Source organism: Harpegnathos saltator, unplaced genomic scaffold (assembly GCF_003227715.2).
Source record: "Harpegnathos saltator strain DR-91 unplaced genomic scaffold, Hsal_v8.6 scaffold117, whole genome shotgun sequence".
Lineage (NCBI taxonomy): Eukaryota > Metazoa > Arthropoda > Insecta > Hymenoptera > Formicidae > Harpegnathos > Harpegnathos saltator.
Window position 1 is genome coordinate 694202 of NW_020229892.1, and position 16641 is coordinate 710842.

General features: G+C 52.6%; 1 protein-coding gene across 4 annotated transcripts in view; it reads right to left on the minus strand.

The window, feature by feature from the left end:
* Positions 1–10621: 10621 nt before the first annotated feature.
* The window catches only part of LOC105190890 (uncharacterized), a 190597-nt gene continuing 184577 nt past the window's right edge, over positions 10622–16641 (minus strand). For all 4 annotated transcript variants that reach the window (XM_011153892.3, XM_025303828.1, XM_025303832.1 and 1 more), the window contains exon 6: positions 10622–13764. In XM_011153892.3, coding sequence (XP_011152194.2) covers positions 12557–13764 — 1208 coding nt within the window. In that variant the 3' untranslated portion in view covers positions 10622–12556. The remainder of the gene's footprint in view (positions 13765–16641) is intronic.

A 16641-nucleotide genomic window follows, 5' to 3' on the forward strand; every position in this document is an offset into this window, starting at 1 on the left:
CCGCCCTCCTTGTACACAATTTAGCTCATCCAACCGGGCGAATTTTGAAAACAATAGCTGCGCGAGATCGCCGTAAAAATCTGTTTGCGCCATCGATAGCCTCGATTAGCGGCGCAAACGAACGAGCCGGCGAACGTCGCGAGTAACGACGTCAACGATTATTCCCTGTCGCTCGTTTCCGCCGGTCTTTCTCGCTTCTCGCCCTTTGCACCTTTGCTCGATGCACAAATACTCCCCGTTTATTCCTCAGAATAAACGGCCCGGCCCGGAATCTCCGTCGCGTCGGAGACGCGGCAGCAGTTTCTCGGCGAAAACGGGCGAAAATGGGCGAGAAAGGAATCGGTACTCTGTAATTACTCTCGGCGCCGTAAAATTCAATTTATCCGCATCCACGCCGTTCTTTCTTGTTTGTTCTAGTTGTGACTTCCAGCTCGACTTCCGGCTCGACTTCCGGCTCGACGGAGGAGGAAGCTCAAGGAAGGTCAGAAGGTGGCCGGCAATTGCGTCCGCGTTGCTCGTGGCACGATGTTCGCCGGTAACACGCGACCGATATCAGCAAGGACGATTCGACGTCTGACGTCGCCCCGTCCCCGGAGGGGGCGGTGAGGGCACCACCGCTCCTATTCACCCTGCGGGCTCTGGTCCAGGCCTGCCTCTGTCGACACACGACGAAGGGGAGGGGTGAGTCAGTGCATCTCTCGATTCATAGTCGATTTTGCTAACGTCAGTTGAAGTCAGCTTTAGTTTAATTGATTGCGCGAGTCTCTCTCTCTCTCTCTCTCTCTCTCTCGCTCTCTCTCTCTCTCTCTCTCTCTCTCTATTGTCGGTACAATAACGAAGCCCCAGCGCGATTGGGACTGAAAATAAATAAGGGCTCGAGCGAAGCAAGTGTGACGACTGTGACGGTGAAAAGCGACCGTCATCTGCATCGACGTCGAAAGTCACGTCGCGCTTTTCGCACCTTGGCAACCTGCGCGCCGGCGAATGTTTGCATTGAATGTAAACGGAAAATCCGATTTAGCGTTAAATGCGCGCTGCAGCGGATCTACGGGATGTTTTACTAACGCGTTGTTCATTTCCGAGGGAAAATATTGAAACGGGTAATATTTAAACGCGCATAATATTTGAGTGTACACGACCGTCGAACTCGCGCGCGCTCGCCTGAGTCCGAGAATTGGTGGAAATTAAGAGCGCAGAGAGTGAAAGTTATTTTCCTCCGTGCGAATGCGGCTATTTTATCTCGCACATTAAAACTCGCGTGCTACGATTGCCGTGCTTCTACGTATATTCCGCGCAAAAGTGAGAATAGAAAAACAACGAGGACGGCCAGCTCTCGCGCTTACGAGCGTAATTACAATGTACACGGGGAAAGAGCAACGTTACGCGCTATCGACATACTTTGCACAAACAATCTTTAGAAACCCGAACATTCTAACTCGTGCTATCGCGTCGCAGAACTTGCCTTATTAAGGATTTCACGAACTTTGGTTGTTGCGAGCACTGTGCACTCGCGCGCGAACGAGTGACTCGCTCGGCGAGCGCGCGCGTTTCCGCGTTCCCTTATTATAAATTATATTAATTATACCGAGTGCGACATTCCTCGTAACTTGGGTCGTATAAAAGTAATTAGAATGCTCGCGAGAAGAAAAATATAGCCGATACAGCACTCGAAGTCGACGTCACCCGTCGAGTTAACCCGCGGTATCGTATGAACGTCGACACATTCAGCGGCTTGATTGCCTCGTAATTGCGCTCTGGAAAGCGTAGTGTCTTTGATATTGGAAAATAACGGAACGTCCAGCCCGAGGCGTACCGCGCGCGCCCGGCTACAATGGCCGCACTCTTTGTAATTGAAATTTTCAAAGTTCCACCGAGCTGATAGGTTACGCCCGTGTTTCAAAGCGCCGCGCATACGGACGAAGGCAACGATAGGTTTGCGCCGCGATTTGTCAAGCTTAACGCAGTTCTTCACTTACCTACACAAACCACTCGTCCTTCTGGCTGGAGGAGATGTCACTGAAAGATAAAAGATACATGTGTTGCGGCAAATTAGCGGTACGTCGAATCGCGAATATCGCACATAAGAATTCAACAGGCGCGGCGCACTGTCGCGCGACAACTTATCGATACGCTTGATCAATCATCGATTCGAGTGAACGAAGTCTTGTCGCGAATCGCAACTGCGACAGAGTATATTTCTGTCATTCTGCAAATAACATCCAGATACCTCGTTTAAACTCCTATCTTTCTCGATAATTACGAAGAACGATTTCAACAGTCGCGAATCATTAATCGCGTTCATTTCCCAATACGATGGTATTTTTACCGATGTCAAGCGGACTCGCGAGGAATCATCATCGTTCCTCTCCGATACGAGAGAAACGGTACGCATTAAACTGCTGGTAACCGATTCGCGTCCATTAGCCGCACATCCGTAATCCGAAAGCTTTTACGTCTTGTATCGATCGTCCTCGACTCTCGCGCGGCGATCTTATCGCAATTTGAATTTATGACGGGAGGTAACGGGCTTTAAAGGGTCTAGCCGGTAACGACGGTGTATAATGCGATGGAAAGAGGGTCGCGCACTAGCTCTCTCTCTCTCTCTCTCCTCTCTCTCTCTCTCCCCCCCCCCCCCCCCCCCTCTCTCTCTCTCTCTCTCTCTCTCTCTCTCTCTCTCTGTTCCAATTGGCTGACGTATCGTTTTTGCAACAAAAAAAAGAGGAAAACGCGAACCTCTTCCGATTTCTGCCTCTCTCCCTCCTCTCGATTCCAAGCAGGCCATATAAAAATGGTCTACGAGGCTGATCGAGCTTCCCGGGGCGTTCCCGATCTTTACCAGCATCTAACAAGGAATAGACTCCGGCGTGATGATCTTTTTTATTGCTCTGTAAAAAGTTACAGCCGGTTCCCGCGCGATATAATATAGACGTGTTGGAATCGCTTTGTCACGGCGTGATCGCGAATGGGCGCGTTGACGGGCGTTTTCGACGGAATCTTTCGGCGAAATTACGCGCTGCGTTGCACTCTAAAAATTTCGTTCCCCGCTGAGAGAAGAAACGCATCGTTTCCATCCGCCCGCCTCTCCCCGATAAAAGAGCGCGCGAACCGTGACGCCAATAAAAGTCCAACAGCGATTCTTTTCATAATTTTAACCCTTACTCTTAAATTCTCGATATATGACGTGACATTTTGGAGTTTCTCCCCACGGAAACTTTAACTTCCTCCTTCCTTGAAAACTTGTGTATATATTTTCTTATAGTTTGTCTCATTGATTGTTACAAAAGAAATCGCGGTTCTTTGGTAGTATATTTCCAAACCCTTGTCAAAATTTAGAAGCGTACGCGCGCATTTTTAACGCAACGATTTTTATGAAAGAGAAAGAGAAATCCGTAAGGACGAGACCGTGAGTTGGCGCAATTTCGTTCAACACCCCTAAATTCTGCAAATCTAACGCGGTTTCGCAGCAACGCGGCAACGCTTCGATCCTCCTCAATCGCTTTCCCGATAATAGAACGCGACTAATCCTAAGGCGTCCTAAGATCGCCCCGGGAAAAGCGATACGCGGCCATCGAAGAAATTTGCCTGGTGAAAGAGGCGCGGCGTGGGCGGTGCCGCGAGAGAAAAAACGAAGGAAAGTGCTCACCTGTCGGAACCATGGCTCCTCACTTTGCCTGGCAGTAGAGGCGGACCCGGGCCGCGCTGTGCCCGTGCCTGAGGCCCGCAGGGCGCAGCCAGTTTCCCGGCCGTGGCAGGGTCGTCGCCCCCGTTACTCCGGGCCCGATCCCCGAGCCGAAGTTCCCCAGGGGCCCCAGGGTGCCGGTTGTGCCCTTCAGCGTGGTCATGCCCACTGGCAGACCGGCGCTCGCTCCGTTCGATCCGTACATCTGTTGCACTGAAATGCCGTAAGACACATCAGTCCCGCCACACCACCTGCATCCCTCTCGACGACAGGGTCGACTTTGCGAGCTCTATTCTCCCCCGCGACGCAATAGTGCGGCGTAAGATACACTCGGTAAGCGTAATGAGACACGAAGTGACGCCCTTTCCGCCTCGCGTCTTCCCGCGAGAGTGTCGTTACGCAGAGACATCCCCGAAGAGGATTTCAGGGCGCGCGGGGATGGGTAGTTTGCGGATAGTTCCGCAGGATTCCAAAGCCACTCGGGTGTGGTCGCGTGAACTCGCGGAAACTCCGGCGCTTGGAGTATTATACAATAGAATACAGCACAGAGCTATTTCCACGCGATGACAGGTCACCGTCGGCACACGTTGCCGTCGATCACACGCCCGAGCCCGTGTTTCGCGAGAAACAAGGGAAACAAGGACAACGCGACCATCGCCGGGTATGTCGCCGGGTTTAGTCGGATGGTCGTACAGGCCCGATTCGTTTCTGAGTTTAACAACCGCGGACGACCGCGTGACCGCGTGACCACGAGATTAAAAATTGCCGGGATAGCGCGAGAACGCGATCTTCAAAATCCGCGTGCATGCAATCTATTTTGCAGCCGCGTCGTCGTGACAGAGGTACGCATTGCGCTTTTCCGCGCGCGATTACGCGGAATTTTCCGCGCGCGCCCGCTCTTTCAGCCGTCGTTTATCCCGCCCCGAGCGGGGCACCAAGTTTGCTTTATGGGCGGACGGAATCCGGGTCAAGCGGATTTCGCGAGCTTCGGCCGAGGGAAACGCGGTTAAGCGAGCGCTGCGATTTTTCGGTCCCGCGAACGCGACGATGACGTGTGACGTGACGTTGCCGCGCCGCGCCGCGCCGCGCCTCGTCTCGTCTCGTCTCGTCTCGTCTCGTCGAGAATGCAAAATCTATGCGCCGTACGTGACGGATAAGACGAGAACGGCGACCTCTTCGAAAGTCTCCGCTCGGGACTTTTCCCGCTCCGTATTTGCGTTAACTATGCGCAAGTTTGGACGATTCGGGCGTCCGTATATCAGCGCGACATTTCGTACGATTATGCTGAAGAAACGACAGCTGTGGACGTGAATGCAGGCGTGTCTAACGTGTCATCCGTCTTATGCAGTATGCAAGAATCGGCGGACCGCAACACCGCGCGACCCCACGACAGGTCCCGGCAATTCGTTGCGGCGTGTAACTTTTTCCATCGCGCGCGCGGATGCGCTCTTTTCAGAGGCGAAAAGTGACAAGAAGGGCGATTTCTAATGATTTTCAAACGACTCCGCGCTTTCGAGTGCGATAACGGGGCGTTTATGGGTCGGTCGGTGCTCGCGGTGCAAAAGTCGCGTCGAAAAGTCAACGGTAATTTATGAATCGGAATTGTGAGCGTGTCAGAGAGAAATGCGGGGGATAAATATTTTCGAAATGTTAAAATGCTCGGAGCATCGGGGGCGAATGGCGCGGAGCGCGCAACTTTGCGACATCTCTGCGCTTTTACTGGCTTATGCGATTTTTCAGTGCAAATAAGCGTTGCAACGTTAAATGTATGCCCGGAACGTGAGGGATAAAACCGTGCGGGACTTTAGAAACTCGAGGTAACTGCGTATTAGCTTTATAAAAGTTGCGGACTTTCGTGCACTCTCTCTCTCTCTCTCTCTCTCTCTCTCTCTCTCTCTCTCTCTCTCTCTCTCTCTCTCTCTCTCTTCCTCTCTCTCTCTCTCTCTCTCTCTCTCTCTCTCTCTCTCTCTCTCTCTCTCTCCTCCTCTATGTGTAAACGTCGAGAGCCGCGCCACTAATTTAAAGCGAATTGTCGGGCCGCAGTTTAAGCTTATTATTATTATTCGCGACGAGATAATCGCACACGGACATACGAGCGCGATAATTGAAGATCCATAGTTTTACAACATACGCGACAAAACTAACGGCACTTCGATATAACGCACGAGTGATTTAAATCAATTGCCCTTTATATGGCTCGTGAAAACGATCGGCCGCATTACCGGACGATTAATTGCTCTCTCTATTGCAGTTGCAAATTCGATAGTACAGTTTGGCTCGTGTGACAGGATCCGGTAATGGCATTATGTTACATTACGGTGGACGCGATATAGCGTAGCGTACGTTTCTCATATTTTTGCGAAAACGTCGCTCCCGCTTATGATATATTACTCTATTATCCCTTTTCGCTGCATAGCTTGAATTTTAAACGGCCGCGCTGACGATCAACGCGGCGCGATATAAAGGTTTGAGGTCGGGGTGACTCGGGGAGAAGGGAATTTATTACGGTGTATCTCTAGTTTAAAAAGCGCAATGAATTTTTGATAGTCTTAGCTCTACGTTTACGCGATGTTAATATCGCATCCCGAAGAAATGAGTTAGACTGAGTAAGCCGCATTAAAAGTTATTGCGCCGGAAGGAATATCCTCGATTATTTCGCGTATAAAGTGCAGGTTTACGGTCACGGTCAAAGTGCGTTTTCTTTATCCGGCGAATATGCATTTTCCCCCGTGTGATCCGCCTTAACTCAAAATGTCACTCACAGAGAAAGAGCGGGTGGCTGCGCATTCCACGATGAAATTCTCATCTTTCTTTCTTTCTCTCTCTCTCTCTCTCTCTCTCTCTCTCTCTCTCTCTCTCTCTCTCTCTCTCTCTCTCTCTCCCCCTCTCTCTCCCTCTCTCTCTCTCTGTGTCTCCTCCTTTCATCATCTCGCTTATAAAGAGAGAGGGATCCTATTTTTTGACCTCCTTGACGACGTCGGCGCTTTTTTTCCGTAAATTCGCCGCTCCGTGAGGCGGCATTTTTCAGACCATCGAAAAAAACCGCCAGTCCCGCCGAAGAATGCCATTCGACCAAAAATTTATGGTCGACACCGAAACTGTTGAAGAGCCCGCGAAAATGGCCTCGAGGTCCGGGCGGGGAATTTTACCGCCGACGGATTTACGTTCTTGTTCTGTTCCGTACGTTATCTCGCAATGTTATGAAATTCCCGGTGAATCCGCAGACACGTATGACACGATTACGCTCGCGAGAAAAAGAGAGAAAATGCTTTCGGCGAATTTCAACTTTGTCGAGACGTCTGACAAATTAACATGCCGCGATTAGCAGCGGTGTGTCTCTGGCGAACTCGCGGAAAGTGCGATAAATCACGTACATACATGAACTAGGCGAATATCACTTTTCGCGCGATAAGCCGCGCCGCGGCGAATCGGCGTTACACGATCATTTTTCGCGTGAAACGCGAATTCTCGACGATCGTCATTAAATTCCGTGACAATCGCCGCACTCGCTTCAGCGCATTAGCAACGCCGTCAAAATGCGGCGTTGCTAAAATCTCGAAGAATGTCGCTATTACATCGCCAGCTGTTAAGAAGCCAGCCGACAGAGAAAGAGAGAGGGGAGGGGGATGGGGGAGGGGGAGGGAAATTTTCAGTATCAGCCAGAATGCATTCACGTGATGCAAGAGTTGCACGGCAGTCGGAATTATAACAGTGCCAAAAGTGAATTCTCCGCGCTGACGGACGAGTGCACTTTCGGAATATGCATGAGGCTGTAGTCGCTGGATGATGCTACCCAGAATCTGATCTCATTGCAATTTCCCGTAAGCGCCATAAAGGGCTTTTAGCGAAATCGCCGGCAAAACCCACAGCGCCCGACAATAACCGACGGCGTGCAACAGATCATCGCGCGGAAAACGCGCGGCGGGAGAATGTTACGACTATTCCGGAACAACCGGTATTGATTTCTCGGAGATCGGGGTCGCACATTGGCGATGGCCACGGGATTCTCAGACCTCGCGTAGCACGGACGATGACGTTTTCGAAAATGGCTCGAGCGGTTCTCCCCCGTGCGGAGCGGTTATTTTAATACGCAACGCCCTGCGCACGACACGTTTCCTCGGAGCGCGCATATGTAAATATGTAAAGTGTGGAGATGTCGTGTTTCGCGGTATACGACGAGATCGATGCGAAAGAACGGCCTATTCCCAGCGACAATCGTGCGATAAAGGGAAAAACGGGCCTTTTTTCTCTCGTACGAAAACTTTGCGAACGCATCTCGAGATATCCTCAGCCGATCATTTCAAATAGATGGAGATGCCTTATGAAAAACGGCACTCTGCAAAACGACAAGTGACCGTTCCGTTTATCTTCGTCCACGATTTCATTTGTGAGTGGTCACGAGTCAACATTACGCGATGTTATATACCGCGGACTTTGCCATAACTAATCGTGCGAATTTGCAGTTATTTACGAAGGGAGCGGAGGCAGCGGTCTCGATGAACTCGACGGTAAAATCGTTTCAAAGTTCCCGAAATGCCGTCAGACATAGCATCGTGGCGGTCGTAAATCTTACGAAATAAATCTCCCCGGTGCTCTCTCTCTCTCTCTCTCTCTCTCTCTCTCTCTCTCCCTCTCCCCCCTCCCCCTCCCCCCTCCCCCCTCTCTCTCTCTCTCTCGCTATCTCCCTCTCTCCTGTGAAAATAGCCCCGAGGCAGAGTAAACAGCGCAGAGAACAGCCGACGAGAAGAGAGGAGCCGGGGTAATGCGTGGCTAATGCGAATTCCGCGGTAAAGTTTTATTAAATTATATTCCACTCGGCGAATTCAAATTATCTCGGATACCGCGCCGGCAAGGGCGCGCGTATATATCTGTCCGGACCAAGGGAGACATGTTGTGTGCGCGCGAATACCGGGGTAAATCATGGAAAGTGGACTACACAGAGGATTTGCCTTCCACATTTTTATTTTGCGTGCAACGTCGAGTATCGCGCGCCGAGCGCAATATGGCTATCGTGACGCACCGCCGTTTAAAAGGGCATGTAGGAAGGAAAAAGAATATATAAAAAAAAAAAAAAAAACACCGGGTAAAAATTCATCTCGCGTAAAGGTATTTATTTTGCGCGAAGAGGACAGTTTTCGGTCGTTTGGAGCGGTCATTCGTCGCAATTATCCGCGAGCGTGTGCTCGCTCGAAGCAATAACGTTCGATTGACGTTCGATTCAAGCGGCATTTTTAAGAAATTTCCCGCCGACGTCCTTCGTGTCGCGAATTAGCGGCCTTTGCGGCGACGGGGCGCGCGTGCACTCGGGACGTCTTCGACGGGCTTGCACATGCCATTTCCCCTCGCTCTCCTTTCCATTTTCCCGAAGACTTCTCGCGTTCTATCGCCGAGATTGGCATTCTTGCGCGCTTCATGGGATTGGACCAGCGCAGACACGGATCAACCCTTCCCACGGCGATCCAAAACGATGCGACGCGATGCGACATGCGACGCGATGCAACGGCGCGAGAATGCGGGATTGCGGTCGGTAAGGATGCGCATTTCTCCGCCTAAGTTTAAATTGTGTACTCGAGGAAACGGTTCGAGCCTCCTCACCCCTCAACTATTCCAGTAACTTTTAATACGGCCGCCGTCGTCGCTGGCCGCTCGCAAAGTATGATAATCAACCAGCTCTTTCGTCCGGATGGAAAGATAGCGGCGACGCATACAATTCTGTCCGATCTCGCGTTTCTTTCCTTTTCGAAGATTTTCCGATGCGCGCTTTGTGCACTCGACGACGGGCAGAGATTGAATCGACGGCCGACGACGAGAGAGAAAGTGTTCGACGTTCTTCCCGGTCCGGCTTGACAGGGTTCCCTCCAAATACGCCTAGTGCCTGTCTCGGAGCGCGAAAATGTTTATGTTTTTATCGTTGGCAACTTGAACTCGCGCTAATCACGTCGCGAATACCAATGTCACGCATTCGCCGAGACCTCGCCGAGTCTAAACTCACGAAGCCCCGGAATTGATTTGCAAAGTGCCCAACACCTTACGACGGTATTACCGTCCGCAACGTCGAACCTCCGCACGATCGGTCCACCTCGCGCGCATCAAGCTGCGTATCGATTCGTGGACGATGACTCGGCACGGTCATGCTCGCGATCGCAGAGCTGCCGGAGCTGCTCGTCCGAAGTCGATTTAAGAGTCTTAATTGAGCGGGCGTAGGGCGCGAGCGACGATCTCTCGCGGCTTAATCGCAAATTAGCACCGAGTGCTACCTGTTGCTGAAAACGGCGACCGGCGAGCGGGATTTGTCGTTCGGTTTCAGCTGTGACTGAGTTGAGCTTCCTCGCGAGAGGGATTATTCTCCGGCACGGCGCGGTGTCGCGCCGCTTTTTACGGCGATCATTCTTGCCGTCACGTAGCCGGTAACGAGGGTCTCGTTAGTTGCTAACGAATTGTTTGGATACTATCGCGCGCGCGCGCGCGCCCGCGTCCGTAGCGCGTTCCTCGCATTCATTAACATTCGAATCAGGCCGCTCGGATTTCGAGTGCTTTGATACAGCGGAATTAAGTTGATTGGATCGCATTATATGAGCGGCTCGCCGGAAACGAGGTTAACGGGGTGGCTGCGTGGGTAGAGGGTGAGAAAAGGGCGGAGAAAGAGCGATAATGTCGTCGTGTGACTTGTCGTTTTGCGTGTCGCGAATTTGTAATTAAACACAATCGTCGATCGGGCGCGGATTTGTCACGCGGATTAGAATCGCAAAGATGCATCAGCTCTCGCTGCGATGCGTTCGTTCACAGGAGATCCGGGTAGTCGTTGCGCGGGAAGGATAACAAGAGATAATAATAAATCGACGTAAATGACGTGGAGTGGAAAAACTATTTACTCCTGGAAATACTCCTTTTTCAGCGGGAATAAAAAGATCGAAAATGGAAAAATAACGAGCGGCAGAAAGGTTCACTGAATCGAATCCCACGAGATTTTATTTTATTTTGTTTCTTTTGACTCTCGATACAATATATGTTGGCTGTAATACATGCGGGTGCGCACACATATCCACACACACACACACACACACACATACGCATGCACATACAAAGCAAATCGAGTTTGCTTCCCCCGATTTTTGCAACGGTCCAAGGTAAAAATAAACGAGAAGCCACTCGCGCGCGCGATACCTTTGACTTCGGGCAAGTGTCTCCCGTGACGTACACGGGTAATAGGTTTTATTCTCCCGAGATCGATCCTTAGGGACTTAACAGAATCAGTTGGTGAGGCTTCCGGTAGCTTGCCGTAGCAAGAGTCATCGCTTCCTTGATATCGAGCATCCCCGCGGAAGACACGAGCGAGTCGCGAGCGAGGTTTGCGAGAAATCCTGCGCACCGGCATATACCGGCGTTACCGTACCCGTCCATTCCAAATCTCATTTCTCAAGACTCGTACGTCACTGACGACATACACGGTGCATATTTTTCTACAGGGGCAGCCATGCGTTTAAACGTACACATACTCTCTCATTATCGATGAATAATTACGAGGAACACGGGAAACATGTCGAGATAGAGAATAATCGGAGAAAGTCTACCGGTGAATCCGCGTCGAGTCCGCGAGTCCGACGACGTCGAGGCTCGACAATATCGTTACCGTGAAAATACGTCGGTAGGGAAACAATTTAAATAGGCGGATAAACGGACAGATAGACGGCGGACACACAGGCGGGCAGAGCGAGCGACCGACCGACCGACCGACCGTCCGACCGTCCGACAGACAGACAGACAGACAGACGAACGGGAGAGATATAGAGATGGGTAGGCTGACCGATAGATGGATAGATACAGTTAAATACTTTTTATTCGATCGACATACGAGCGAATGAGCGAGCTCCCGCGCATTGGATCGATAAGAAATTGCCCGCTACGCGAGCATGTCGCAGTCATGTCCGCCCCACTTCTCCGGTTTGGCGAGATATCGATTAGCAGGTCCCGGCTACAGTTCTGTCTGACCTTGACACGGTGCTAGACCTCTTCCTCCTCCTTGAGCTCCTCCTCGCGCAACCTCGGGCTCGCGAGCTCGTAACGTAACGTACAACGTGTTCCAAAGTTGACGAAGAAACGCGCCTCAGTCCGCGCGCGCGCGCGCGAGATTCTCCGCTCAGGTCGAATCTTTCGCTCGTTGCCTTCTTTCCGTTCAGCCGCAGGCGCGATTAACTCGGACGATGACAACGATGAACACGTTGAAATTACAATGCATTGTCGCGGTAGCGCAGGAAGCGCGATCGCCGCGCCGTTTCCCCGCGATGAACGTTCTCTCCGGAATGAATGTTCCGCGGGAGCGTCAGCTCGGCGATATTGCTGCGGAATATTACACATTGTAATGTATCGTAACGATATTATACGCTGTAAAGCCAGCGAAGGTGCGATAACTTATTAGCACGCACGCGCGCGCGCGCGCGCTATCTTCTACGAGTGCAAGAGTGACGAAGATAAAACGCACTTTTCTATCACTTTCGAGATTGCCAAGTCGCGGACACTACGTCGCGCGTTTTCTTCCCTCCTCTGCTTCCCTCTTCCTCTAGATTAGATAAGGATACCTCTGACGTTCTATTTCTATTCGGGAGCTCGCGTCGCTGCGGCGCGTCGAACGCGACTTACGACGGTATTCCCTTGACAAGGTACTCGGCGCTCGATATTGAGACATCTCAATCTCGCCGACGCGCGATGACGTTAACACGAGGAGTCCTTTACATTTTCGCCGGCACCTTCGCGTTTCATCAATCTGTACGGAGTCTCTATCTCTATCTCCTCTCTCACCGCCGACGGTCTCTCTCCTCGTCGTAACATTTTCCTCGAGACGGGCCATTGACGCCCGCGCGGCCCGCGCACGTCCCGCGATCACACGTAAAGATCCTGCTGATCCACCGTGAACATCCCCTCCGCGTACGGGCTTCGTGCCCTCGTCTTCACCAGATGGAATCCCTGATATCTCCTATTGATGTCCTCGCCCATGAGCACCGCGGGGAATCTGGGCGGGCAGAGACCGAGAAGATAAGCCACGAAACCGGAGCAGGGCCAGCCCCAGAAGCCGATCCTCGAGTTGATCGACTCGGCAAAGTACGCGGCGGCCCTGTGATGGTTGCAGCCGAAGGGGTTCCGTTGCTCCCAGCAGCCGGGCTGGTTGACCCCTCCGTTCATGTAGAAATCGATATGGCCGCTCGCCTCGATCTTACCCTGGATGAAGGCGTTGGTGTGCAGCACGTCGACGAACTCGGCGTCGCTCGCGTCGAGCTTCTCGTCCTTGTTCACGGTGACGAAGAGCGGCATCGCCGGATCGAGGCCGGTGATCCTCGGCAGCCGATAAGGGCGCAGCGCGTTGGCTGCGAAAGCCGGCACGTGGGCGCCCAGGCTGAAGCCGATCACGTGGATGTCCGTCGCCCCGTAATCCTTCAGACGTTCTATCATCTGGGCCAGGCAGTCACCCACGTGGGGCACGTTGTGGACGGCCATCGGGTAACACGGCGCGGCCGCCAGACGGTGCCAGTCGACCGCGATTATGTTGTAACCGCCCTTCTTCAGATACTCGTTCCTAATGTCCACCAAGTAGTCCAACTGCATGTCCGAATTGTAACCGTGAATGATGATCTTCGTGGCTAACTTGGCTACAAAGTTGGTGCCTGCGAGATTCGAGGCCGACTCGTTCACCAGCAGTTGTTGCCCCGCGTCAGGGTTGTGTTTGGTGTAGAGGTAGAACGTCACCTCTTGGTCGGGACAGGTCTGATTGGTGTTGACTAGACAGGGTCCCACAAAGTAATCCTTATCGTCCAGTGTGTTGCTCACCACGAAAGTTTGCGTGTTCGCGGCCGCGGCGAGCTTGACGGCGATCAGGAAGAAGGTCAGGAGGGTCCCCCACGCTTGCCTGGTGGCCGTCATCTCGCGTCCGTCGCGAGCGAGTCCACTTGAAGCGCGGTGGCCGCGAACGACTCCGCTCGGGCGTCTGGAGGGAACTGGCCGCTGAGGCGGCGACCAGTCGTCGGACCTTGTCGCTGGCGAAACTCCGCGATAGATCATCACGTACGAGACGAGCCGCGACGAGCTAGGAATCCCTAAAGAGCACACCGCGCGCGCGGCGACATTTTATCAGGCGGATCGATGCCGCGGAAAGCGAGTTTCGCGAGATTTTCGGCGACCACCTACACACGTCCGGCGATCATCCACGTCGCGCGGTTTCTCCCGAAGAATTCGGTCCGGCCCGGCCCGAGATTGGGCCAGAAATTGGAATTTTAGAAACGCGACGAAAAATCGCTCTTGGTTCGGTCGTTCTTCACGATTTCTAATTGGACGATTTCATTTCGCGACGAAGCAGTGCGAGTCGATTTTGCAACGATGATATCGAGAGAGAGAGAGAGAGAGAGAGACCGTGCGGAAGAGTTGCTCGTGCGTTAAAAATGAAAAGGAGGGCCCAATCGTATTCCGATAAGACTGCCACAAACGCACGCGCGCCGCGTCGCCGATCCGGAACAACAAAAAGCGGCCGGAGGCGCTTCGTTCCACGGAGAATCGCCGCGTTTTCTCTCTGTTTTTCATCACTCACCCGCCGCCGTCATCACCTTGTTACACGAAACGACGCGGCGTCGGCACGTAGGACGAATCGATGACGAGGCGGAACACGCGCGAGATGTTCGCCGCGTGTCGCATGCTGCAGCTCGCCTACTGGTCGCGCTTGCGACCTTACGCCGCGCCGCGCGCGCGGTGTGCGCGCAGTGCAGACGTGGGCGGATTAAAGCGCGTTATTGTATCGTCGCTCGATACAACAGCGCGATAAGCACCGGCGCCGCCGTTCTAATCAATGGAGCGATTGTGCGCGCAAGCGAAGCCGGCTAGGTCGAGTGATTCGCGAAATGATTGCGGCCATGCTCGGTGACGGATCGATGAGCAGCGCGTTTGGGCGCGATCGGCGCTAGGCCGGGCCATTCGCCTCGTCGATGAATGTGGAGATGATGCACGGTATGTGAAATATAATGGCACTCTCTCTCTCTCTCTCTCTCTCTCTCTCCCCCTCTCTCCCCCTCTCTCCCCCTCTCTCCGCCTCTCTCTCTCCCCCTCTCTCTCTTCTACTCGGATCGGACAAATTGGAAATTTTCGGAATACGCGTGTTTCCTTAACCGTTGCTCGGCGGAATTCAGCGCGTCGAACATGTCGATGTGCGGCGAAATCTGCTTGCACGCCGATAAAAGGAAACTTCTCTTATAACGGATATATATATATATATATGTATGTATAAGCGCCAGTCTCTCTCTCTCTCTCTCTCTCTCTCATTTTTCCCTTCTTTTTCTCTTCTATACTCAATGATTCCTACATGTCGATAAGAATCAATCAGCTGGAAGGAACGACGCGTTAAAAGAACGAACGGCCGAGGAGTACTTGAAATTTTGTCCTCTACTTTACTTTAGCCCTTAGGAGCGGAAGCGACTTCGTTTTCTAAATGTACGTTTGAGAAGCCATAGGTATGATCGATATCGCGACGCTTAATCCGACCCGTAGCTCGCAGGCAGAAGCTACGCCGGTAATGCCAGTAAGTATTTGCGCTTCTACATTCAAGTGAGCGCAGCCCGATAGGAAGCGCGAGACGCATTGTCGTCGTGATAATGCGCCCCAATAACGAAGATAACTTTGAGGCTGTTATATCGCGAGCGCGGTTCATGGTAATTAAAAGTTGTCCTCTTTGACTTATCAGCGGATATAATAACGGCGTTCCTTCTCGCACGACCGATCTCATTGACATCGAAGGTTGTTTTGAATAATGCACCAACTTGTGCGAGTCGAGTCTCGTTCGCGTCACCGCGTTTTTCACCGCGATTACGCTGCCAAATATTATCTCGGGCCAAATCATCATCACGTCGGCCAGCGACGTGTCATCGCGCGCGCCCGCGAGACTGACGCATCTCGGAAGAGCTCGTGAAAGTGTCGTCCTCACTTCCGCCCCGGCATGCTCGAAGGTGAAATTTCGTCCGAGTTGGCATGCGGCCTACGAGCCGGTATCGACGCGGACTTTCACGAGCCGGCGCGCGGACGTGAATGTTAATCGTGGTCAAAAATGCTCTTACATTCGCCGCCGCCGCCGCCGCCGCCGCCGCCGCCGCTCGATCGATCCGGGCTGTCCCAATTATACGCGCGTCCACGTAATTATCAGTGTTATCGATCGCCAGGTGAGCCCCGGTTAACCGCGCCATTGCTGCGATTCTGCAACTCGTTATCGGACGACGTTAACGACACTTTCGTTATCGTTGCGCAGCTTTTGTATACCGTAGAAAACGATGCGCAACGATGACGAAACTGTCGTTAACTCCAATCCAATAACGAGTTAAAGAATCGCACCACACACAGGCGCGTTATTGCCGGCAAGAATCGCGCTGTCATTTGTCGTAAAAGAGCGAGCGTACACGTCGGCGGGGACACCCGCGGCGAGACAACCGCGAACAAAGCCAGCACATCGTCGATCCAAGGGTCCACGTCGCCGAAAATATCCGTTTCTGTTGTCGTCGCGCGCTGCGCTCAATTACGCTCGATTACCGCTCGTGTCCCCCTTTCCTCCTGTTAATCGCGTTATTTCCTCGGGAAATCAAGAAAATCGATAACGAAGCGCAGGGGCTCGCCCCGCAATTGAAGCGGCGCGCGATGCGTCTGTTGAAGAGGAGGAGATAAAACAAAATCCACACTGCAAGGAGCGACGGCGGTGGAAATGGACGTGTTGCACGAGCGAAAATATCTAATATAAATTGGCTTATGCGACGACGGTCGGTCTCAAAGTGCGCGTCTTCGGACCAGACACCACGGTTTTGCGTCAATTGCCGTGAGCGTGCGCGCGCGCGCGCGCGCGCGCGCGGTGAATGAATGAAATTCATTAGCTCGCAAGCTCGCGCCGCGAATGTTAATGGCCGAGCCGCTGCACGCGAGCGAATTATTTCAGCGCGCGCGGCTCG